We start from the raw sequence: 27649 nt of genomic DNA on the forward strand, positions 1-27649 counted from the left end.
GATAATTGGCAAAAGCTCTTAGAAGCATCATTAATAAAATTAAAGTTTTGAAGAATCAAACTGTTTTTAAACCACATTAAGATGTAAATATTTTATTTTAAAAAATCATTCAATTTTGTTTTAATTGAAATGTTTTTTTTATTAATTTCGGATAATAAAGTATTCATCATTAAAGTAGAACGAAATTTTTTTTCTTTTTTAATAAAATATTTGCATCTTAACGTGGTTTCAAAACAGTTTGTCTGCTTATTCACAATTTTAAACAAATAGAAAAAATAAATAAATGATTGAAATTACGCAACCCAGGAAAAGCCAAATGTTTTTTATAGCTGGAACGTTAAAGAATGTAAATACGAAACTAAATAAAAATGTTCAAGACAAATAGATGAACAATTGGTTATTTTGGCCATCCATAACTATAAATATATACGGCACAATCACGTTAACACACCGGTTCTCACCAGATCACCAAAGTTAAGCAATGATGAGCCTGTCCAGTTCCAGATGGGTGACCATTCGGGAAGGCTAGGCACTGTATGTATCGTGCCGAGTCATAGAAATTTCCAGGTTGGTATCTGGGGGCGCGTTTAACTCACGGGGTGGGGGGATGCACCCCCCCCCCGAATCAAGATGGAAAGCAATGGGAAACTACCGTCTTTACTTGTCTTTCTGAGATTACCATGGCTCTACAATTTGGAGACTGTGGTCGCCAACGCTATTAAAACAGCAGGGCTGCTGATGATGTTGATGCTGCTGCTGATGCTATAAAAGTGTGACTTTTGTAAATAAATGTTTGTAGGTTTATTTATAAATTTTGTAAATAAATGTTTGTAGGTTTATTTATAAATTTTGTAAATAAATGTTTGTAGGTTTATTTAATCCGTGGGATTCGACTATTTATATTTCATGTTTTCAGATTTATTCAATCAATTCATTTTCCTTCAATTTATTCATCAGAAATTTTTTTTTGTAACAAATAAGTGCCAACGATTGGTATGCGCCAAATGTAGAGAAACACAGGCATTCGAACCTGAAACCTATACGATACAAAAAAATAAAAAGATAAATGCAAATTTATGCACCGTCGTGGTTCGAGGCGGAAATTTAAAAATACTTTTTTTTTGTTCCACGGCAGTGACAGATTATCTCATACACGGGAGGTTGCCGTTAGTTGGGAAGAGAATGCAACGTTTGCCTGTTTCCCACCTGACTACAACCTGGATGTCTTCAAGTCTAACATAAACAAATTCCGGATGAACCGCCCCCTTAAGTAAGACACTTTATCAAATCTCCAATACTAACGATTACTACGATACTATCTCATTGATTACTGTACACGCAATAACCCTTATCCCCGAGTGGTTTCCGGGCCTTGATAAGTGGTGACTACCTTGTAAAAAAAAAAGAAGAAAAAAAAGAGAAATACGGCGGGACTGGTGGGAGAAAAGAAATAGTTGATTGTTAAGAAGAGTTTTAAATGACTTATGAGATGACTTATGAGATGACTGACCACTTTTTATGATTTCAGGGTCAAATGAACAGCTACAGCAGGAATTGGAATACACCCTACTAAAGCCTGATTGTCACAGCTAGTGAATTTCAAAATTGCAATCTGGACGCGATGACACTTTAGAAGAACGACATGCAATAAAATTCTGTTTACAACTTGGAAAAAAATACCACAGAAACGTATGGCATACTACTTTTGAACCATTTTACATGAATCGAGTATCAGTTTTGAGTGCCATAAGGGATTCAAGGAAGGCAGGGATGACGAGAGGTGTGGGAGGAGTAAGGAAGTCAGAACACCAGAGTTTATTGGCCAAATAAAAAATTTAATGGAGGAGGACCATCGTGTGTCTATAGAAACAATAAGTGCACAGTTTGATGTCAGTGTGAGAACTGTCCCCACAATTCTTTGCAAGGAACTGGAGATACAGAAGAGTTGTGCAAATGCACCAGTTCACAACTCCATCCTTGTCACAGACTATTTGACCAAGATGGACATCAAGACAGTTCCTCACCCTCCCTATAGTCCAGACCTTGCTCCCTGTGACTTTTGGATATTCTTTAAGCTCAAGTAAAACCTTACAGCCTGCTGTTATGAGACAATTGACGAAATGAAAGAGGCTGTGATGGGGTCATTGACATGCTCACACAAGAGGGCTTCCATGGGGTCTTCCAGAAGTTGTTGGAACGGTACAACAAGTGCATTGCAGCCAGAGGAGATTACTTCAAAGGGGACTACAGTTTCATGTGTGTACTATCAATAAAGTTCCCATACGAAAAAACGTCTAGAAACTTATTGGAGGCACCTCGTAAGTTTGACAGTAATATGCTTTTCAAAATTAATGTAGATATGTTTTGTCAGGTGCGGTGGGTTAACGGGTACGATTGACAGGTTTTGGCCTAAGGGTCAACTTAGGTATCATATGAGAATCAGATCACTGATTGGTTTATTTGATCATGTGATATACTGTTTTCTATTTTTTTTTTTTTTTTTTTTTTTTTTACACAGTGATCACCACTTATCAAGGCCCGGAAGCCACTCAGGGATAAGGGTTATTGCAAGTACATTATGTTAGTGTGGAGATTTAATGAAGTGTTTACTTAAGGGGGCGGTTCATCAGGAATTTGTTAACATTGGACTTGGAGACATCCAAGTTGTAGTCCGGTGGGAAGCAGGCAGACGGAACAGAGTTCCACAGGCGTGCAGTTCTAAGAAAGAAGCCTTGTTCATGGAATCCGCGTTTTGATTTAGGCACAGATATAGAGTGGGGGAAATTTTTCACAGTGGATTCAGCTAGACGGGTCTTTTTCATGAAAGATTGGTGGGAGGGGACCAGAGATTGGAGTTCAGACGAGCACCTGCCATGGAAATAACGATAAAACAAGGATAGGCTCGCAACGTCTCTTCTGTGGGAGAGAGAGGTTGCAGGGTAGATAAAAGGGCATCCCCCACTAAGCCACGAAGTCTATTTTGTACTCTGTCAAGGCAGGATAGACTGTTTTTAGTAGTTCCTACCCAGATATTGCAGCAGTATTCCATCCTTGGACGTACTTGGCTTTTATATAGATAGAGAATTGCATCAGTAGTGAGATATCTTCTGGAGCGGTAGAAGGATCTCACCATCTTTCCAGCGACCTTGGCAACAGACTTGATGTACGTGTTCCATTTCAGATCAGGAGTAAAGGTCAAACCCAGAAGCTTGTCAAAACACGGGGCCTCACTCAGACGAGAGCCATCCATCACAATTGATGCCAGCTGGGGATCAGAGCGTTGATGATGTAAGGATAGGAGTTTGGTTTTGGATGCATTAAAGGTAACCAGCCACATCTTCCCCCACTGAACCACGCGCTCGAGATCAGAGGAGAGAGAATCAGAGAGAACTTTGTCATTTACAGCCTTTGATGTGTTGCCATAGATGGTCGTGTCATCCGCATAGATGTCAACGAATGATTTAAGTATGTGTTTAGGGAGGTCATTGATGTAGATCAGGAAGAGAGTAAGGCCTAGGATTGACCCCTGAGGGACTCCAGCATTTATATTGCAGGCCTCCGATTTTTGTCCATCTACCACTACTCTTATGAGCCTATCGAAGAGAAATGATTTAATGATTGAGAAAACATTTCCAGTAATACCATAGCTGGAAATCTTGTGAAGTAGACCCTTATGCCATACCTTGTCGAAGGCCTTTGATATATCAAGAGCAATTGCCCTAGAAAGGAAGCCTTTGTCAAGAGATTCACTAATCCTGTAGGATATAACCATCAGCACATCTGCGGTAGATCTTGCAGAGCGGAAACCATATTGTGTGTCACTAAGAAGGTTATTCCTGCAGAGGTGGTTGACTATTTCTCTATTTAATATTGATTCCAGCAACTTACTCATAACACACAGGAGACTTATTGGTCTGTACTGAGAGGGAGATGACTTATCACCTGAATTCTTAAATACAGGGCAAACTGATTAGGTCTTCCAGGGAGTCGGAAAGCACTTCTCCTTAAGGCAGCGCTTAAACAGTTTCGTAAGTATGGGAGCAAGTTCTGGTTGAAGCTTTTTTAACACTATAATTGGGATGCCATCAGGGCCAGTTGCTTTACTGGAATCTAGGTTCTTGATTAGCTTGGCGACCTCATGCACGGATATTTGTATGTTACCTAGCTTGTTCTATGTTATAGGAGGAAATATGGGGAGTTGATGGCCTTCGTCGAATAGGGTAGAATTAGCTGCAAAGTTCTTTGCAAATAGTTTGGCCTACGCTAGTAAGTAGAGATTATGTTAACTAGTATGAATTTTGGTGAAGGTCACAGTACATGTCAAGTGGCAAATGGAAATAGACCCAACTGCAGGTAGTGTGATTGAAGAAGTGAGATGGGGGGGGGGGTTAGTGCAAAGGTTGCTTCCTAGACAAAACTCACTAAAAATGCAGGTGCAAAATTATATTACATAGAAATGACGTCACATACTCGAGGGACAGGACAGAGTTTCTAGTCAGTCAGAGTTAGGAAGTGAGACATGCATCTGGAAATAGGAGATGATGATGTCACACTTTCGGGGAGGGAAACAAAAGAATTTTTAAAAGTCGGTCGATCATTGGGAACGGTACAGATGAGATGCGTCCGACAATGTAGAATCTAAGTAAATGTTGCCTGAAGATTCTGTCTGTATGTTGCCATTCTTAAAACTAAGAAAAACAAATTAAGAAATAATAATTAGAATTAGATATTGGTCTCTCTTTTTATGAACAATCTCTCTCTCCAATAAAACCTTTGAAAGCCAGCAAATCTCCATTGTGTTTCCGTGCATGAGTAGATTTGTCTTGTGTTAAAAAGAAGATCAACAAATATGAGGGGATTACAGCCCATGCATGGAAAAGTGACTATCAAAAAAAAAAGAAAAAAAATGGAAGACCTGCGACTATGCATGTATGTAAAAAGACTTTGTTTTGTTCATTTGTTTCTTGAACGCTCACTGGCAAAAACGCATATATGGAAAAGAGTGCGCTTGATGTAAACGATGTGCGAACATGCTGTTTTCTTTTTTTCTGTTTTTTTTTTTTTTACTCATGTTCACCCCTAACAAGGCATATCACCACTTGTACATACGGGGCTACTATTTGGTGCAATGTCTAGGAAAGATTAACAAGATATTGGTTTACATTACATTTAAACTTGTGCATATCATGTTTATGTGTTTAACATGAAATATTACAGTGTTTAACATGAAATATTACAACAGGAAAAGATTTAATGTTAAATATGTATTTTAGCATAGAATTTAGTGAAGATAACCCTAATGATATAAAAACCTGGTAGATAGAAACGCTTTGACTGGAATAACATATAGTTAAGATAGAAATGATAATCATCTTCTTCAACAACATGTTCAAGCAAAAAAAAAAAAATCAACCTTAATCTTCAAAGCAGATAAGTTAATTCTTCATCAAGAATACAAAACACGCAATAGAACTGAAAATAGTGTTTTACCTGATCTTTTAATTGGTCTATTTGTACTTTTTTCTTTAATAAAAGTTCCTCCGAACTAAGCAATGACTTTGTCGTTTCTCTCTCCTTGTGAGACACTTGAACCAAATCTTTCTGTAATTGCAGGTAGCTATAAAAAATATTTAAAAAAGTTTTAAAATTGATTTAAAAATAAAGGGCGTTTTTTTTAGAGGTGTCGAATTTTAAATTAAAATAAATCATAAAACATTATTATATAAATAAAAATTGTGTTTCAAACTTCATAAATATCGACTAATTAGTTTAGGAGTGAATCATGTTCATTATTATACAAATATGTATTTTTTCAAAGATTAATTTTGTGCATTTATGATTGAAATACAATTTCGGGCATATGGCTTGTGTGTATATCACGCAATCTATAACTTTACATATTAAATTAGTTTGTATTTCGGTAATAACGCATCGGATGTTGTCTTCCAAGTAGTCTATTGTGTCTAATTTATCAGCATAGACATGGGACTTCACATAAACCCAAAGAAAATAATCTAATGGGGTTAAAGCGCACGAATGATGTGGCCAAAGTTGACAGGTCTACGTTTATTTCATGAAACTATTCATTCATTAAATGTTTCTCTCAGTAAATTGATCATATCGCACCCTGTGTGGCATAGGACACAACATGATGAATTGTCGAACCAAAATGAACTAAAAAATAACAGATAGCTGCCAAATCTGTAACTAATTGAAGTTTTCTACCTTTAAAAACCCTATATATAAAATATTTGGTTTGTTAAAGAGTTTTAAAATTGTTTAACATCGTTGCAATAAATAATAACAGTTTACTAAAACTTAAACAATGAACCAAAGAAAAAAAGAAAAAATCAATATATAGTAAATAAAATATGACCAATAATTAAGTTATATAAAAAAAAAAATTGGATTCCTTTTTGAATTATAACAATGGTAAATTTAATGTTCAGTCAGAATTATCTCCCTTTGCAAACTGGACGTCCAGAAATAGAGAGAATGCTCGGGAAAAACACACGTACATCTCTCCATCTAGTTCTTTCTTTCTTTTTACCTTCTATTTCAGTCTCGTGAGCCGAGTCTATTATATGACATTTCAGCATATAAATCCCATTAAATAGTTTCGGTAATAAATTCAGGCAATTGTTTCCGTAATGAATCCAGGTAAGTACAAGGGTCGTTCCAAAAGTAAAGACTTCTGTTTTATTTTTAACTTAACCAGTTGAAGAGCTAGGAAGATGGTAGTGGTGCCATTAAAACGAGCCACCTTGTGTACTCCAGAATTTATTTTTCTACATAGTCACCAACATTCTCAATGAACTTTTGTCAGGAATTCAATGATGCATATTAGCTTCTGACGCACATCCATAAAAGAGGTTGCTTTCTTAGAGTCTCACACCATCAATATCTGCAACAAAAGGGTGAAACTTTCAGGTTATAGGTGCATAAGTTTAGTCATCATAACCATGCAATTTGAAATCCCTTTAGATTCATTGAGGCAGAATAAAAAAAGTAGGAGGCATTACTTTTGGAGTACCCCTGCAATATAGCACCAAACTTTATTCTTCTCATCAATCATTTCTTTTTAAGTTACAGTAGACCCCCTTCGGTGTTATTTATGTTATTTGACATGTGTATTATATACTGTACTGTATTTTGTTACTAATTTTTAATGCCGTATCCCGGGGTTCTGATATATATATATGTGTGTGTGTGTGTGTGTGTGTGTGTGTGCGTGTGTGTGTGTATATATATATATATATATATATATATATATATATATATATATATGGTGACCTAATAAAAACGGGCCCCAACTCTAATTAGGCCCTGTTTCTTAGTGTTTTGTCCGAATGAAATGAAACTTTGGTTATGACTAGTTTATTATATTAAAAACATCACATCAAAACACTAGGGTCTTTGGCCGTTTTTTCTTCGTTCTACAGCATATGTTCTAGATATACTTTCTATGTTTTTTGTTTATTTTGGGTCACCCTGTATATATGGAAATTTACCTAACTTTCTTGGATTCTGCATTTTTGGATTTTACCGTCATTGGAAATTTTACCCTTCACCAGACTATCCATTCACGTGAAATCACTTTTTTATTCACCCTATTCCCTCTGCTTCACTTTTTGTTATCAAGTAAGATCTATGACTTACTTATAGTTTCATTAAATACTTTTGCAAGCAAAATCCGATCCCACATTTTGCTAAATCCTACCCTCTGATGAGAAAGAAAGTATTTCTTCGAAACTTCGTGGATTAAGGACTATCCACTTATTTAGTATTTCCTTTTTAAAATTAAATATGTTTTTAACTCTTTTTCAAAGTGTTTTTAATATGTTTTATTAACTACTTGCTCTTATATATGTCATCCACATACAGTACTGTTTCACAGCTAATCAGTGCGGCTAGACAGGCAACTACCTCAAGCCAGGATTGAAACCCGACCGACTGTATGACAATCAAGGTTCCTAACCATTACGCTATTGGCGGTTGCTGAGCGAGTAGTGAGTTTAACAATGTTTTGACATCGTCCAAAATACCTCCGCTCGATTTGTTTACACAAAGAGCGTCGCTTATACGCTAATGGTAATTCGTGTATCACTTCTCAATATGCTCGACTCAAGATGAGGAGCATTATAGTAGTTATATATATATATGTATATATATATATATATATATATATATATATATACATATATATGTATATATATATATAACTACTTCATTTACTCACATAAAATTAATATACGAAAGTATAGATTTATGCGTAAACTTTAAGTATTTACTTCAAAAGTGCTCAATACGTAGGTAGAGCTAGTTAGTAAGTTATAAAATGTATATGGCGATTAAGCTACACTGAATATTCTGTGTTTCATCCACTCTAGGACTCTTCAGGCGTATGCGCATAAGCCTGAAGAGTCCTAGAGTGGATGAAACGCGGAATATTCAGTGTAGCTTAATCGCCATATATATTTTATAACTTACTATATATATATATATATATATATATATATATATATACAAGTCATGCGGTATATAAAATCTTGTTAAAACCAAATCGTTGTTTCGTTTCTTCATTCTTACCACATCACTTCTTCTGTAAGCCATTTTTTTTTTTTTTTGCATACAACAGCGAAACTGAATTTTCTTGTATCTGAACGTGTTTTGCAAAAAAAGGGAGTTGTATTTTGTGAACTAACTTTTGAATATCATTCTGGCAACAGTTCTTATTGTTTGTGTAGTTTTAACGTTCATGTGACATGCTTCAAATATAATTCTGGGTTTGTCAGATGTGACAGCGATCTACATTCTAGAAAACAGCACAGAGCAGTTGCCATTCTTTGACTCTGCATGGAATGTAAAAAAAAAAAGAGGACAAAACTTCTTTCCCAGAACTGCCCACTTGTGGAACATTGTTCCATTGTCCTGCTTCCCAGTTGAATATAACATGGTAGCCTTCAAGTTCAATGTAACCAATTTACACCATTAACAATTACTACACTAGCACCTTACATTCATTAACTCTTATCCTCGAGTTGTCTTTGGGCCTTGATAAGTGGTAACTCCCAAGTAAAACAAAAGATGCCGAAAATTAGAAAAAAACGGTTTTATTTTACTAGTGAGCCACCACTTATCAAGGCCCAAGGGCTACTCGAGAGTAAGGGTAAATGAGTGTCCGGGAAGACAACATTGTGATGATTTGTAGTGGTAGAAATTGGACAGAATTTTATCATTTAAGAGGAGTACTCAACAAGAATTTGTTTACATTGGACTTGAAAACGTCCATGTTATATTCAGCCGGGAAGCAGCATAATTATTTTTTCCAATACCAAGAAAAAATAAAAGCAGTACAACAATACCTTAGGTTTAAACTTTTCATTCTGTTATCAATATCCCGATATTCAGCATCTTTTTGTCTTATTACCTTTAAAATAAAGATCACATAATTCAACAATAATTATTACTTAAATAATAAATTGGGTTTTGGAATATGTAACACATTGTTTAATATTCCTCGTCGGAATAGAAATTTATTGGCAACAAAAAATTTCAAAAACAAATCTGCCAAAAAAAAAAATAAATTTTTCTTTTTCCTAAAAGTACAAATTATCTAATAACATTGAAAATAGCACTGGTGTAGATAATTGTAGAATTATTGCGAAGAATTAATTTACAAAAACATATATTAGGTTTACTTAAATGAAAAATTTCGGAGAATTTGATCTGGATATTTGAATGTTTTGTCCACCCTATGGATACTAATAAACTCTTCTACTTACTATATAAAGACCAGGAGAATATATCTAGCATTGAAACCTAAGGAACTTTAATCATTGTCAGCAACAACACTGGCGACAAGGCATTATTCCTATTATATATTTTGTAAGATATGTTTCAGGCATGAACAATAATTTCCTTTATTCAAATGAAAATTATTGTTATATTTAACATACATTGAGCTTCTAAACAAAAAGTATTGCTTTTCTTTTCTTCTTTTTTTTTTTTAAAACGGTGGTCACTACTTATCAAGGCCTGGAAGCCACTCAGGGATAAGGGTTATTGCAAGTACATTACGTTAGTGTGGAGATTTGATGAAGTGTTTACTTAAGGGGGCGGTTCATTAGGAATTTGTTAACGTTGGACTTGAACACATCCAAGTTGTAGTCAGGTGGGAAGCAGGCAGATGGAACAGTGTGTGTGTGTGTGTGTGTGTGTTTTGGTAAAATATGTTCTTTTTTCAGTTATATTTCACTCTTTGTGTATTGCTATGCACAAAGAGTGAAATATAACTGAAAAAAACAAACATATTTTACCAAAAAACACACACACACACACACACACACACACACAAACACACACACACAGACACACACAAGAGGGAGAGTTTGCATGTGTATAATATTTCTATAAAAATATATAATTTTCTTTTTATTCCTAATAAGTAATTTTGAACAATTAATTTTTCGACTGACAATATACCTTCCGAGATTTAAAAAATTAAAAAAAAAAATTCTACTCACTTCGTTGATTTCATTAAGAACTTTTTCCAGTCGATTCTTCTTCTGCTGCATATTCCGATATTCTGATTGAATCGATTTAAGACGTTCGGCTTCAGTGACAACTTGAACTCCAACTTCATTTGCTCGGCGTTCAAGCTCCATGGTTTCCTGTGTTGTATTTGCCAGACTGTAAGTGACGTCATCATACTTAGTCTTTGCATCCTCAGCCTAAAAACAAAAGAATGCTTACATGGTCAATACAATACCATTCTTCTGTAGAAATGGTTAATATTATCGAAGATTATAGCAGATTATCAATGAATGATAGTCTTTAAAAACTTGCCTTTTTTGGGATGCCAGAAGTAAAAAATCGAAATATAATTAACTTAATGAAACTGACATTAAAAAAATTGGCGGACGTGCCTTAAAATATTTTCTTTTCTTTTTTTTTTTTTACAATTTTTTTTAGCGGATTATTATCGATTGTACACTCATCTAAGTAATGTAAGAAAGAGTGTACCTGCATTTTGGTGTTTTTGAGATCGTGTTTACATTCTTTTAGTTCAAGGTCCACTTGCTTCAGCTGACTCTGTCGTTTGAGTAAAGTTTTCTCCAAACATTTGATCTCTCCTTGAAACCTCAGCTGTTGACAAATAGAACCATGCTCGTCAAAACTGGAATCTGATGGATCACCGAAATCTTCTCTTTCAAAGCCCTGCTCAAATGGGTATTTCCTGAGGGAAGAAAAGAATTGCTTGAGAGAGAGAGAGAGAGAGAGAGAGAGAGAGAGAGAGAGAGAGAGAGAGAGAATCACACTGCAATGCTATGTGGTTGCATATTAAAGCAAAACTGGAAGTCCCTTTCAAAATCTGCTACGTTTTATAGTTTGCTGTTGTAGTCCATATTTACTTGCCTCTACCTGAGGGCAGACTTAAACACTATGTTGGTTTTTATGTGGGGAAAATCCAACTCCCCAAAAAAGGGGCACTATGAATTGAGACAAAATTTTTTTAAAATACTTCAGTCTAGAAGGATTTCTCTTTCACTGACTGAGAACAGAAAAGATGAAGTCATGTCAGAACAGATACTAGACTTTGCTCTTAACAATTAGGTCAAGTATTCAGCTGTTAATTACCTCCTCAAACAGTTAGACAGAAGGTCTAGTGGGGATTGAAAACCAACATATTATAGAAAGTGCACTTTGGCCTACAAAAAATGCCTGAACAACCTCGTCAGCATTCCTTGGTAAGAGGTGTCTCAGGTGATTAAAAATAAACTAATCTCTTCTCAATAAAAAACGATAAAACCTGGGAGGATGAACCTCCTAGAACTGCACACAACCTCAACACATACCTCAACCGGACAGAAAAAATTCACTAGCTTCAAAATGATTCTGACTGTCAAACTGACTGTCGAGGACGTATCCTTGATTAATATCCATTACACAAAGCTAGAAATTCCAAGAAATTCTTATAGATTATAGAATAACTTACTTAATTGAAGTAGAAGATTGATTTATTCAATTTTCGTGATATGCCCAGAGGATTCACTCCCCTCCCCTGACCCTGCAGAAATATATATAGCTCTCACTGAGACTACCACAGAAAGATCACTTGAGATAATGGTTAGCTAGTATCCACTTGAAAAAGCTAATCTGCTGCCAATTCCATGAATATAAAAAAAAATGGATAGTCATTAAATTGGTGGACTCTGTGTGAGTCATAACCACAATGGAGTGGGGGGGGGACCTCGTATATGAAGAAACTTTATTTTCTTAAGTAGGAAAATGAAATTCTGAATGGTCAAATTCTAAATCAGACATATTTTCTAATTTCTCTCTTCTCTTTTGTTAAACATGATTCACTTGCAGCAAATCTGTTATTTGCATACGCAGCACAAACATGCAACCTCTTAACATGTTGCATGTTTACATTAGTAAATAAAAGCAACAAAAACACACAAAAGCAAAATTGCTAAATAACATTTTCATGAATTTTGTACCCTAAAAAGGTTACATCTTTTTTTTTCTTTTTTTTAATAACTATAACTGAATATAGGCAATCCAAAGGAAATAAAATCTATACTACAATTAAACAAGACACTCGTGGCAGCCTTCTTATAGAAGACAAAACAAAAAGATCTTTGTGCAAATTCATTCAATGTAATTTAGCAATACACAAATATAGCAAGCCAAAAGGAAATCGAATGAATCAATTTTATATTTTTTACTAGAAGATGTACCCGGCGTTGCCCGGTATTAAACGTAACATTAAATTCTCTTAAAAAAATGAAGTAAAAAAAAAAAAAAAAAAACAGAAAGAAACTGAGACATGTGCATGCCAGCATTATGTTTTTTCTAAACAGCTCACTTCTTATAAGTAAAAAAAAAAAAAATACTCGAGCTGAGATTAAAACCAAAACATGAAGACTGTAGGTCAAAAGCCAGCTTGACAAGGTCATTAAAGTGTGTTTTCAAACCTACTTATTCTTAACATAATGTGAAAGATTCTCACATGCGCAGTCGGTAAACAATTGACAAACAGATAAAAATCCAATGACCCCTCCCAAGTACCAATTTTTCAATTTTGACTTCTAAGCAAAATTTTTTTCCCGCATGAAAACCGATTAAAAAGTTTTCCACATGTCTGAATACCCTATGTTCCAAATTTCAAGTCTGTGGATCCAAAATTCGTTGGGTATATAGGTTGAGAAGTCTCCTTAGACACATTCTCGATTTTATAGATATATATAGATTAAATAAGGTAAAGTTATTTCAAGTATAAAAAAAATAAAGATTTCTTTGAATTTCTACAATAGCAAAGTTATAAAATGAAACCGAAAAGGGTAAAAGTGGCTGAAGCGGCATTGAATATCACATTAAATCCCTTAAATAATAAATATTAAACAATTCATTGAAACGAGACTTCATTTTTATTCCTCTGACATTACTCATAACAATGGTAATATACAACACAATCACATTGACACACTAGTTCTCAGATTATAAAAATTAGGAAACGCTAAGCCTGGCCAGTACTAGATGCGTGACCATTTGGGAGTACCAAGGTGCTGTTTGTAGGTGAAAGGTCAGGTCAGTCCTCCTGCTTTCCAATGTGTGTAGTGGTAGCGTGCACAAACATAAACAGACACGTGAAAAGTTTAACGAACTCCATCATTCATACTGAGGTCGCAAAATGATGAAGAATTGTCAAATAGTTAAAGGCATTGTGTGCCCTGCTATGTTAATCTGCATATCACATATTTTAAACAAAGTTAAAATCTTACGCCTACAAAGTGAGTATGAAACAATTGATTTTTAGATGAGTAATTATCATGACAGGTAAGATGAATGTGGTTAAATGATAAATGTAATGTTGCAAAAACAAGTTAGAAACAAAAGCGGCTGGAGAACCAAAGAGACAACAGAAGCGTTGTAGCCTTTAGCTTTCCTTATTGATAGGAATAGGGAATTTGCTTCTTCTGTTTTTCAATTACTCATTACAATTATATATGTTCAATTACTCATTACAATTATATATGTTCAATAACTCATTATAATTATATATGTTCAATTACTCATTACAATTATATATGTTCAATAACTCATTATAATTATATATGTTCAATTAGTCATTATAATTATATATGTTCAATTACTCATTATAATTATATATGTTCAATTAGTCATTATAATTATATATGTTCAATTACTCATTATAATTATATATGTTCAATTACTCATTATAATTATATATGTTCAATTAGTCATTATAATTATATATGTTCAATAACTCATTACAATTATATATGTTCAATTACTCATTATAATTATATATGTTCCATTATTCATTACAATTATATATGTTCAATTACTCATTATAATTATATATGTTCAATTATTCATTATAATTATATATGTTCAATTACTCATTATAATTATATATGTTCAATTACTCATTATAATTATATATGTTCAATAACTCATTATAATTATATATGTTCAATTACTCATTATAATTATATATGTTCAATAACTCATTACAATTATATATGTTCAATTACTCATTATAATTATATATGTTCAATTACTCATTACAATTATATATGTTCAATTATTCATTACAATTATATATGTTCAATACCTCATTATAATTATATATGTTCAATAACTCATTACAATTATATATGTTCAATTACTCATTATAATTATATATGTTCCATTATTCATTACAATTATATATGTTCAATTACTCATTATAATTATATATGTTCAATTACTCATTACAATTATATATGTTCAATTACTCATTACAATTATATATGTTCAATTACTCATTACAATTATATATGTTCAATTACTCATTATAATTATATATGTTCCATTATTCATTACAATTATATATGTTCAATTACTCATTATAATTATATATGTTCAATTACTCATTACAATTATATATGTTCAATTACTCATTATAATTATATATGTTCCATTATTCATTACAATTATATATGTTCAATTACTCATTATAATTATATATGTTCAATTACTCATTACAATTATATATGTTCAATAACTCATTATAATTATATATGTTCAATTATTCATTATAATTATATATGTTCAATTACTCATTATAATTATATATGTTCCATTATTCATTACAATTATATATGTTCAATTACTCATTATAATTATATATGTTCAATTACTCATTACAATTATATATGTTCAATTACTCATTATAATTATATATGTTCAATTACTCATTACAATTATATATGTTCAATTACTCATTATAATTATATATGTTCCATTATTCATTACAATTATATATGTTCAATTACTCATTATAATTATATATGTTCAATTACTCATTACAATTATATATGTTCAATTACTCATTATAATTATATATGTTCAATTATTCATTACAATTATATATGTTCAATTATTCATTACAATTATATATGTTCAATTATTCATTACAATTATATATGTTCAATTATTCATTATAATTATATATGTTCAATTATTCATTATAATTATATATGTTCAATTACTCATTATAATTATATATGTTCAATTAGTCATTATAATTATATATGTTCAATAACTCATTACAACTATATATGTTCAAATACTCATTTTAATTATATATGTTAAATTATTCATTACAATTATATATGTTCAATTATTCATTATAATTATATATGTTCAATTATTCATTATAATTATATATGTTCAATTACTCATTATAATTATATATGTTCAATTACTCATTACAATTATATATGTTCAATTACTCATTACAATTATATATGTTCAATTATTCATTATAATTATATATGTTCAATTATTCATTATAATTATATATGTTCAATTATTCATTACAATTATATATGTTCAATTACTCATTATAATTATATATGTTCAATTATTCATTACAATTATATATGTTCAATAACTCATTATAATTATATATGTTCAATAACTTATTATAATTATATATGTCCAATTACTCATTATAATTATATATGTTCAATAACTCATTATAATTATATATGTTCAATCACTCATTATAATTATATATGTTCAATTACTCATTATAATTATATATGTTCACTTACTCATTACAATTATATATGTTCAATTACTCATTACAATTATATATGTTCAATTATTCATTACAATTATATATGTTCAATAACTCATTATAATTATATATGTTACATTATTCATTACAATTATATATGTTCAATTACTCATTATAATTATATATGTTCAATAACTCATCACAATTATATATGTTCAATAACTCATTATAATTATATATGTTCAATAACTCATTATAATTATATATGTTCAATTATTCATTACAATTATATATGTTCAATAACTCATTATAATTATATATGTTCAATTATTCATTACAATTATATATGTTCAATTACTCATTATAATTATATATGTTCAATTATTCATTACCATTATATATGTTCAATTATACATTACAATTATATATGTTCAATTATTCATTATAATTATATATGTTCAATAACTCATTATAATTATATATGTTCAATTACTCTTTACAATTATATATGTTCAATAACTCATTACAATTATATATGTTCAATTACTCATTATAATTATATATGTTCAATAACTCATTATAATTATATATGTTCAATTACTCATTATAATTATATATGTTCAATTACTCATTATAATTATAAATGTTCAATTATTCATTATAATTATATATGTTCAATTACTCATTACAATTATATATGTTCAATTACTCATTACAATTATAAATGTTCAATTACTCATTACAATTATATATGTTCAATTACTCATTACAATTATAAATGTTCAATAACTCATTATAATTATATATGTTCAATTACTCATTATAATTATATATGTTCAATTACTTATTATAATTATATATGTTCAATTACTCATTACAATTATATATGTTCAATTACTCATTACAATTATAAATGTTCAATTACTCATTACAACTATATATGTTCAATTACTCATTACAATTATATATGTTCAATTATTCATTACAATTATATATGTTCAATAACTCATTATAATTATATATGTTCAATAACTCATTATAATTATATATGTTCAATTATTCATTACAATTATATATGTTAAATTACTCATTACAACTATATATGTTCAATAACTCATTATAATTATATATGTTCAATTACTCATTACAATTATATATGTTCAATTACTCATTACAATTATATATGTTCAATAACTCATTATAATTATATATGTTCAATAACTCATTATAATTATATATGTTCAATTATTCATTACAATTATATATGTTCAATTACTCATTACGATTATATATGTTCAATTATTCATTATAATTATATATGTTCAATTACTCATTATAATTATATATGTTCAATTATTCATTACAATTATATATGTTCAATAACTCATTATAATTATATATGTTCAATTACTCATTACGATTATATATGTTCAATTATTCATTATAATTATATATGTTCAATTACTCATTACAATTATATATGTTCAATTATTCATTACAATTATATATGTTCAATAACTCATTACAATTATATATGTTCAATTATTCATTACAATTATATATGTTCAATAACTCATTACAATTATATATGTTCAATAACTCATTATAATTATATATGTTCAATTATTCATTACAATTATATATGTTCAATTACTCATTACGATTATATATGTTCAATTATTCATTATAATTATATATGTTCAATTACTCATTATAATTATATATGTTCAATTATTCATTACAATTATATATGTTCAATTACTCATTATAATTATATATGTTCAATTATTCATTATAATTATATATGTTCAATTACTCATTACAATTATATATGTTCAATTATTCATTACAATTATATATGTTCAATAACTCATTATAATTATATATGTTCAATTATTCATTACAATTATATATGTTCAGTTACTCATTACAGTTATATATGTTCAATTAGTCATTATAATTATATATGTTCAATTAGTCATTATAATTATATATGTTCAATTATTCATTATAATTATATATGTTCAATTATTCATTATAATTATAAATGTTCAATTATTCATTATAATTATATATGTTCATTTACTCATTACAATTATATATGTTCAATTACTCATTACAATTATATATGGTCAAGTACTCATTATAATTATATATGTTCAATTACTCATTATAATTATATATGTTCAATTACTCATTATAATTATATATGTTCAATTATTCATTATAATTATATATGTTCAATTAGTCATTACAATTATATATGTTCAATTATTCATTATAATTATATATGTTCAATTATTCATTACAATTATATATGTTCAATTACTCATTACGATTATATATGTTCAATTATTCATTATAATTATATATGTTCAATTACTCATTATAATTATATATGTTCAATTATTCATTACAATTATATATGTTCAATTACTCATTATAATTATATATGTTCAATTATTCATTATAATTATATATGTTCAATTACTCATTACAATTATATATGTTCAATTATTCATTACAATTATATATGTTCAATAACTCATTATAATTATATATGTTCAATTATTCATTACAATTATATATGTTCAGTTACTCATTACAGTTATATATGTTCAATTAGTCATTATAATTATATATGTTCAATTAGTCATTATAATTATATATGTTCAATTATTCATTATAATTATATATGTTCAATTATTCATTATAATTATAAATGTTCAATTATTCATTATAATTATATATGTTCATTTACTCATTACAATTATATATGTTCAATTACTCATTACAATTATATATGGTCAAGTACTCATTATAATTATATATGTTCAATTACTCATTATAATTATATATGTTCAATTACTCATTATAATTATATATGTTCAATTATTCATTATAATTATATATGTTCAATAACTCATTATAATTATATATGTTCAATTATTCATTACAATTATATATGTTCAATAACTCATTATAATTATATATGGTCAAGTACTCATTATAATTATATATGTTCAATTATTCATTATAATTATAAATGTTCAATTATTCATTATAATTATATATGTTCAATTACTCATTACAATTATATATGTTCAATTACTCATTACAATTATATATGGTCAAGTACTCATTATAATTATATATGTTCAATTATTCATTATAATTATATATGTTCAATTAGTCATTACAATTATATATGTTCAATTATTCATTATAATTATATATGTTCAATTATTCATTATAATTATATATGTTCAATTATTCATTATAATTATATATGTTCAATTACTCATTACAATTATATATGTTCAATTACTCATTACAATTATATATGGTCAAGTACTCATTATAATTATATATGTTCAATTACTCATTATAATTATATATGTTCAATTACTCATTATAATTATATATGTTCAATTATTCATTATAATTATATATGTTCAATTACTCATTATAATTATATATGTTCAATTATTCATTACAATTATATATGGTCAAGTACTCATTACAATTATATATGTTCAATTATTCATTACAATTATATATGTTCAATTAGTCATTATAATTATATATGTTCAATAACTCATTATAATTATATATGTTCAATAACTCATCACAATTATATATGTTCAATTACTCATTATAATTATATATGTTCAATTACTCATTATAATTATATATGTTCAATTACTCATTACAATTATATATGTTCAATTACTCATTACGATTATAAATGTTCAATTACTCATTACAATTATATATGTTCAATTACTCATTACAATTATAAATGTTCAATTACTCATTATAATTATGTATGGTCAATTACTCATTACAATTATAAATGTTCAATTACTCATTACAATTATATATGGTCAATTACTCATTACAATTATAAATGTTCAATTACTCATTACAATTATATATGGTCAATTACCCAGTCCAGTGCTTCTATGACTGCCATTCGTCTGTCTGTCCAATTTTACTGTATACGTTCTACGTGTAATCTAAAACTTACTTCATTTTCTGCCGTCACTTTCTACATAGCATCAAAACACATCGCCTGTTGTTTTTTCCAAAATGTATTTTGTATATCCATTTTCTTTGCCTAAATTCCTAAAACCGCCCGATACATTCTTAGTGAAAAACATAAAAATCAGAATGTCATTTCATCCATCAAGTTACATTCCTGAAAACTATTGTCAATATTTCAATTGTAAATATTTTTTCACTTTAATAACATTCCTTTTGATATTCTACTTTTACAAATCATAATAATCCACCATTATAATAATCATCATAATAATCGACTATTTTACTTTCCGGTGTTTTCCGGTGGACTAACAACATAACAACATAACTGTTTTCATCTTGAGTGTTAATCACACACCGTTTCAGCCGATGTAATCTCCAAACTTTTTCAAGTGTATCTTAACAAACTCAGACATCTTTCTGTCGAACTCGAGAATCTGCATGAAATTTCAAACAGAATCCTTTATTTAATCCACGCGGTAGTTATACTTGAAGAAGGCCGGAAGTTACCTGAACGTTGTATGAATAACAACACAAGAAATAAAGAATGTATTACTGGTTAGCATGAAGCTAAAAAATATATATAAAAATATGTTCTTTTTATCAAAGTAAAAATCCAAAGTATCAGACAGAGAAGAATAGAGACTATGTGATCATTGAAGTTACAATACATCCAGTAATCCATTCTTTACTGATTTTTATCCTCTGATGAGAAGACCTCATCTTTGAAAACTCATGGATAAAGGATTAGGATTTTTTTTATTCAAGAATGTATTGAATATTTGATGAACTAATAAATATTGAAATATTGACAGATGGCACACAGAGTACACAAGTTCTTATCCTTGGCAAAATATTACAATATCCTTCATCACAGACGCCAACCAAATAGAAAGAAAAAATAATAATAAAAAAAAAAAAAGAGAGTTCACCTTTTTATCTTTCGATTGTTGCATTCTTTGAGATATTGCAATTCTTCTTTGGCTTTTTTCCGTTCCGTTTCCAACTGGCTCTCCTCAATCTTCATCTTTTTCAGGTTATTTTTTTGGCGTTCAATGGCCAAATCAAGACCCTCCAATTCACTCCGGCGCTCCTAGAAATCATCCATTTAAAGATGTGTCAATGTCTTTCAAAATGAGTACAGAATCCGTAAAAATAATAAAAAGATATAGTAGGAAGACCCGAAGATTCAATGAGCAGCACTACATCTTTTTTCTTACTATATATTCATATCACCATATTACTTTATTTTCTTTTTACTGCCTCCCCATTTCACCAACTAATATAGTTCGAAGTAAATACAGATTTTGCACATTGTATAGATTTCGAACCACTTCCATTGTCTTCCCTGAAAATGTTATAGATATAATTTAAATTTCATCAAGGTAAGATACGTTTAAAATTTTAAGGGAAGTTTTTCCCCCACAGTTCTTCAACACTTAGAGATTCGTGACCACTTCAATTGTTTTTCCTGGAAAATTTTATACATAAAATCTAAATACAGATACTGATATTTTTATATATATGTATATGTTCTTTTTGGTCCCCCAACAAAAGGAGAATGGACCTGTAAATTCACTCTTGTCTGTTCGTTCGTTCGTTCGTCCATTCGTCTGTCCGCATTTTTCTCAATAACTACGCCTTGAAATTTAAAAAATTTTGTGCAAACATTAAACATGATATAAGTAAAAAAGTAATAGAACGGATTTTGGGGGAAAACTCCGGTTGCTCCCCTACAGGTGCTTTCGGATTAAAATGGCTAAAATTGACACTTTTGCGCTTATTAAAAAAGTTGATGCCTTGGACTTTTATAAAACTTTCTGAAAAGTTGTAACTAATTTCTATATAATTTTTTGTCTATACTTCGTAATAACTGTTCGATGTACCCCAGGGGTTCTTTTAGGGCTAATAAAACCACTCCATTTTTGGGATTATTTTACCATATTTGTCCAAAATTTTCTGTGTATGTCTATTTAGCAGTTTTGCATGGTGTTGAACTCAAGTTTAAATATGTTAACACCTTGGAGACTTTGGGGGCTAAACTTAGTCATTTTTTTTTTTTTTTGCATGGTGCAGAATGCAAATTTACATATGTTAAGGCCTAAAACTGCACCGTTTGTTCATTTTCACCAGGATTTGACGTACCCTGGAGACTTTTGGAGCTAAATGGGAAGGGGAGGGCTGAACTTAGTGATTTTTTTATGCCTCGTTCACTGCACTCACAGGGGACTATGCATGCTTCGCTTGTTTTATTGCATTTTCACCACAAACAATTCACAGTGCCCCTTCAATGTAGGGGGTTACTATCTAGTACATAATTTGCAGAAGTACTACCTAGAGAGTTGAGCAGTAAGATGTTTGTTTACATTATACCTGAACTTCTGCATGTTAGTACAGTACAGGAACCTGGAAGAGAATGCCAAAGTCTAGTCCTAGGGAAGAAACTATTAGAATAGAAGACTTTCTTACATCTAGAAATTTCTACTGCGAAGGAGTGTGATTTTGCTGTTTGTCGGGTTTGTCAGAGGTATTTAGGTCAAGGAAGTACAAGGTCTTGTAGTTCATCAGGGCACCTACTATAAAAGTACTTGTAAAACAGGCAGAGGGATGCAACATTTCGTCGATGGGACAGCGACTGAAGCCTAGCTGATAGTGTGACCTATTAGGTAGGTGACTCTCTTTTGAACACTAAGTGGAAAAGACTAGTAGCAGGTGCACCAGCCCAAATGTGGCAACAATATTTTATACATGGGCGAATGGTGTCCTTGTAGAGGTACAGAATACTCTCAGGCATAAATGACTTTCTAGCACAGTAGAGAGAGCCCACCTTCTTTGCAGCAGCCTTGGTAATGCTCTCAATGTATTTGTTCCAACTCATCTTCCCTGTGAACATTAAGTTGAGGAGTTTGAACAAGTACTTCCAGGTAATGTATTATTAGTCATAGCTAGTGGTGGTTGAGAAGGTTTCTTGTAGTCATGAAAGGAAAGGAGCTTAGTCTTTGCAGCATTGGATATATAGATTTATATACTAACATATTCACCTTTTCTTTATATAAAAGACAACCATTGTCACTCCCACTTTAGTCACCAAATACATATCTAAAACCCATCCAATTATATATCATGCTAGCCTGACTATTTAAAGGAAAAACAAAATTGTCAAATAACATAATCCTTGTCATAACATTGATAGGTTTTTAATCTAAATATTAGACTCTGACTTCAGGATTAACCAAGAATAAGGGAGATAATTCTTCGACACTCTATACACAATAAATAAAGGTTTTATTATTATTTAGCAAATAATTGGGGTTTTTTTCATATTAAAATTTCCAAATTTACTTTACAATTCAAATTGAGAAAAAAAAATGTAATAAAAATTTTTTAAAGCATACTCAAACATACTTGATTAGCATTGTTGCCAATGTATGCAGTGTTTTACTCTGTAGTGTACGACATAACATTGACATAGCTGTTTCCATTAGATTACTAAACTTAAGCATTGTTGAGCCTGGTCATTACTAAAATGGGTGACCATTTAGAAATACCAGGTGCTATGCATACTCTCTTGACATTGTTTCCAGTTGTCTTGAACCGCTTGTCTCCGAAGAGAAATGTCTTAAGAACTTCACGTGTATATATCTGTAAAAAGTCTGTAATTTTTGTGAAATTAACTCTAGTAGAAGTGTCTGTTTTCCTTTCTTGCCTGCATGAGCTTTGCTATTCGTTTTCAGCATACCAGGAATCTGATGTGACCACCTCAGGGAACCAGACATCACAAGCCGAAGTTTTCGAAGACGATCAGGGGTCCTTGCGTGATGTCCCAAGAGAGGTGGGCCACATAACATTGACATATCTGTTTCCATTAAATCACCAAAGTTAAGCATTGTTGAGCCTGGTCACTATTAAAATGGGTTACCATTTAAGAATACCAGGTGCTATGCATGCTCTCCATTATCTTGACATTGTTTCCAGTTGTCTTGAACTTCTTGCCACTGGAATCAAGCAGTATCGGCTTAGGAGAAGAATGGTTAGAGCTTGTGCATCATGTGCAATCGAGCTGTTAGGGGGAGGGAGGAAAGAATCAAGATGGCGGCGTCCACAGTTTTTATAACTGGGCGGTCTCACAAAGTAAAAATATTGTGGCTTGTGTACAAACTCTTCCAGGTCAGCTACATAGAAGGCAATCACGGGGATCACGGGGATAATGGGTGACGAGAATCCTTGGAGACTGTTGCTGCATGTGACTGACTGTCTTGCCTTTTTTATTTCTTTTTTCCCCTTCCTTCTTTTCTTTGTGTTATATATTCAAAGAGGTGGATAGTGCTGGAAATTTGAGGAGATTTGTTCTCACTCAGATTCCAGGGAACACCACTAATTATTGTTAGTGAATAACCTATCCATACAAAATATATCAAATATGATCTCATAACAGCAGAACAGATACTATCATACCTAAATTGAACATTGAAAAAATAGGACTGTTGAATAATCCAGGTGCCTTGGAATGACGTCAAAGGAAAATTGGTCAGCTCCTGGATGTAAATGCTCCCGGGAATGGTGTCAAAGAAGTCAAAATGGGATACATAGAATCCCCGGAGATTAGGTCAGCAAGACTGACTGACATTTCAAGACAATGCATGGTGGAATGTTTGATGTCATTTGTGCCAATAAAATAAGAGCTGACAACAACAACAAAAATAAGAAGCGGCAACGATGGGCGAGCAAAGTGACACATTCTTCTCCACTACAAAAGTCCCCCCACGCCGTCATTAATATCATCATTGTCATTTTGAAACCGAAAAGATTATTTTAAATAAACAAAATATTTTATAACCTGTCATAGCGAATATATAAGAGTACAATTAAAAGAAGTAATAGTATAGTTCCAGCTTCAGACAGACAGATACAAAATCTCCCTTAGTAATAAATGTCTCCTTAAAATGTAAAAGAGAAAATCAAAGAGTTTTAGTTTTTACCTCCAATTCATCTTGCAGACGGCAAATGAGTTTCCTTCCTTTGTTTAATGCCATAACTTCTTTACTTTGTTTCTAGAAATGAAAAAAGACAAAAAAATGAAATTTAAATGAGTAAAGTGATAAATAGGGTGGTCGAAAGTCTAAAGTTAGACGTTCACAAAAAAGCCATGAAGTTACAAATCCACTGTCAACTGATAAATGTTTGAATGTCAAAAACTGTCAAGAAATAACAATCACAATCAAATATTTCAACACGATTCAAAACTAATTGACCACTGATTACTTAGCAAATATATATATATATATATATATATATATATATATATATATATATATATATATATATATATTGTCATATTCGGGCTGGTGAAGCACTGTTCCATTTAACGCTTTTTGATGAAGTGCAGAAACCTGCAATTTATTTGGCCCCACCTTATCATCTTCTCTGCAACCTCTTTCTCACAGACGTGATGTTGCTAGTCTCAGTCTTTTCTGCAACTTCTATTAAGGTATGTATTCTCCAGAATTGTCTTATCTATTTCCTCCTTCTTTTGCTCCAACTTATTTGAGTCGTTGATCTAGTGATTTCCATCAATTCGCTGTTTTTATACCTCATCATAATACACTTCTTATTCCAGTAGCTTCTTTCCAAGAACCGCAGGCTTGTGAAACTCTTTCTGCTCACTGTTTCCCTTTTACCTTTAACCTTGGCCTTTTCAAGACTAAGGTTAATAGGCATTTCCTGCCTTTGTGACAATCATCTTTCGTTCTTATTAGCTCTTTACATTAAGTGGCTTCACGGCTTGTCTGAAGCAATTTCGATAAAAAAAATGGTCTTTTATAGCTGAATGAAATTCATGTATGTGCAGGGATGAGTAAGAATTATCACAATACAGAACGCAAAATCTTTCTCGAGGTAAAACATTCTTTTCCATAATAGTTTTAAAATTAACAAAGTTCCTACACCACCACTACCACCACCATATTCATCATCATCGTCATCATCGATTTAGTGTCCATTTTACATGTTGACATGTGTTGGTCAGCTTTTAGAAATTCATGAAAATCTTTAAAGAATCTAATTACATCTATATAATAAAGTAATGTCGATTTTCCCCTCTACATTAAGACATAAAACTTAATAATCAAAATCTTCCTATGCTAAAGTGCTCAACCATTCAATTAAACCTATTATCCCATCAGTGTTTCCAGAAATTATGCTTTCATTTCGTCTCCTTTAAAGAATTCTTACATTTCGCCCAAAGGATATCAATCAGCCATGCTATATGCAACCAAATCATTTCTTATGCACTCAAATCAGGTCTTACTTGGTCTACCACACATCATAGTACCTAAGGTATTCAGACATATGAAGTTAATGTGGAAGATGGCATTTCAAACTACTTGAGATGCTGATTAAGTCAAACATCCAAAATCCTAACAATCCCAAGTTTCTGATAAAACACAGTTGAAAAGGTTTTCTCTTCTAGTTTGCGGCTGCCCATACAACATTTTTATTCTAAGACCAACTAGACTTTTTTATGGAAGATACTGTTTTTTAAACAAAATATAAACATAACAATGATATTAATATTTAATAATTGGTTCATTCCTATTTTAGTCACTTAAATTGCTTAGCACAAACTATCTCAATCTACTAATTCAAATTTGCCTACAGTGAAAATGTGTTTTTCGCATGATTTGGTCATTAATTCTAAGCAAATTCTTTCCTAAAACTGCCCACCTGTGAAAGTTTATTCTGCTTTCCGGCTGACTACAATATGGTAGTCTTCAAGTCTAATCTAAACAAGTTCTTGTTGAGCTGTCCCCTTAAATAATCAATTTCTACCAAGTTTACACCATAAACGATTATTACGCTACCATCTTACATTCATTAACCCTTATCTTTTGTCCTTGATAAGTGGTGACTCCCTTGTAAAAAAAAGAAAAGACAGCTGCACTACCCCAGAAACAGTATGTAGAAACTTTGACGAAATATTACCTAAAAGACAACTTCAGCATTTTTTTCTGCATATTTTTGTACGTCATTTTTTTTAATCTCCAAATTTGAATCTGTACATCTCTTATAAAAATTGCAACCTCTACCAAGAAATGACAACTAGGATGCCCAGGTATGATTTGCAGGCTGGAGTGCTTCTCGTCGGGCATGCTGGCTTTTCAATCCTACCTTGTCTAATCTTCCTGTCGTGGAAGGGAGATAAATACATTCTTCTGGTAAACACCTGTCACATCGTTTTAGATTTTTCATTTCCAATATCGTCGGCCCCGAAAATCAACAGATTAGACCATTCCTGTAATGATTTGGTCCCTGTTTATTTTGCGGTGGGAATTAAGTTACGTGCAGTTCTATAGGTTCCACCCTTTCAAACTTTGCCTTCTCTCTGAGAAGGGGTTAGTTTATTGCTAATCGCCTGAGACGCTCACACTAGGGAATGCCGACAGGGCTGCCCAGGCACTTTTTGCAGGTTAGAGTATCCCTCCTCAGAAGCGCTGACTTTTCAATCCC

The 27649-nt window shown here is 30.9% G+C and overlaps 1 protein-coding gene across 5 annotated transcripts in view; it reads right to left on the bottom strand.

The window, feature by feature from the left end:
- Window positions 1-27649, bottom strand: part of LOC145241281 (uncharacterized) — a 292029-nt gene that overhangs the window by 93150 nt on the left and 171230 nt on the right. For all 5 annotated transcript variants that reach the window (XM_080104025.1, XM_080104023.1, XM_080104024.1 and 2 more), the window contains exons 29-34: window positions 25123-25194; window positions 21076-21236; window positions 11026-11239; window positions 10527-10733; window positions 9366-9430; window positions 5491-5617 (exon numbers count right to left, since the gene is read on the bottom strand). In XM_080104025.1, the coding sequence (XP_079960151.1) occupies window positions 5491-5617; window positions 9366-9430; window positions 10527-10733; window positions 11026-11239; window positions 21076-21236; window positions 25123-25194 (846 nt within the window). The remainder of the gene's footprint in view (window positions 1-5490; window positions 5618-9365; window positions 9431-10526; window positions 10734-11025; window positions 11240-21075; window positions 21237-25122; window positions 25195-27649) is intronic.

The sequence above is a fragment of the Euprymna scolopes genome, chromosome 20, assembly GCF_053919585.1.
Source record: "Euprymna scolopes isolate OS-2025 chromosome 20, ASM5391958v1, whole genome shotgun sequence".
In the NCBI taxonomy this organism is placed as follows: domain Eukaryota; kingdom Metazoa; phylum Mollusca; class Cephalopoda; order Sepiida; family Sepiolidae; genus Euprymna; species Euprymna scolopes.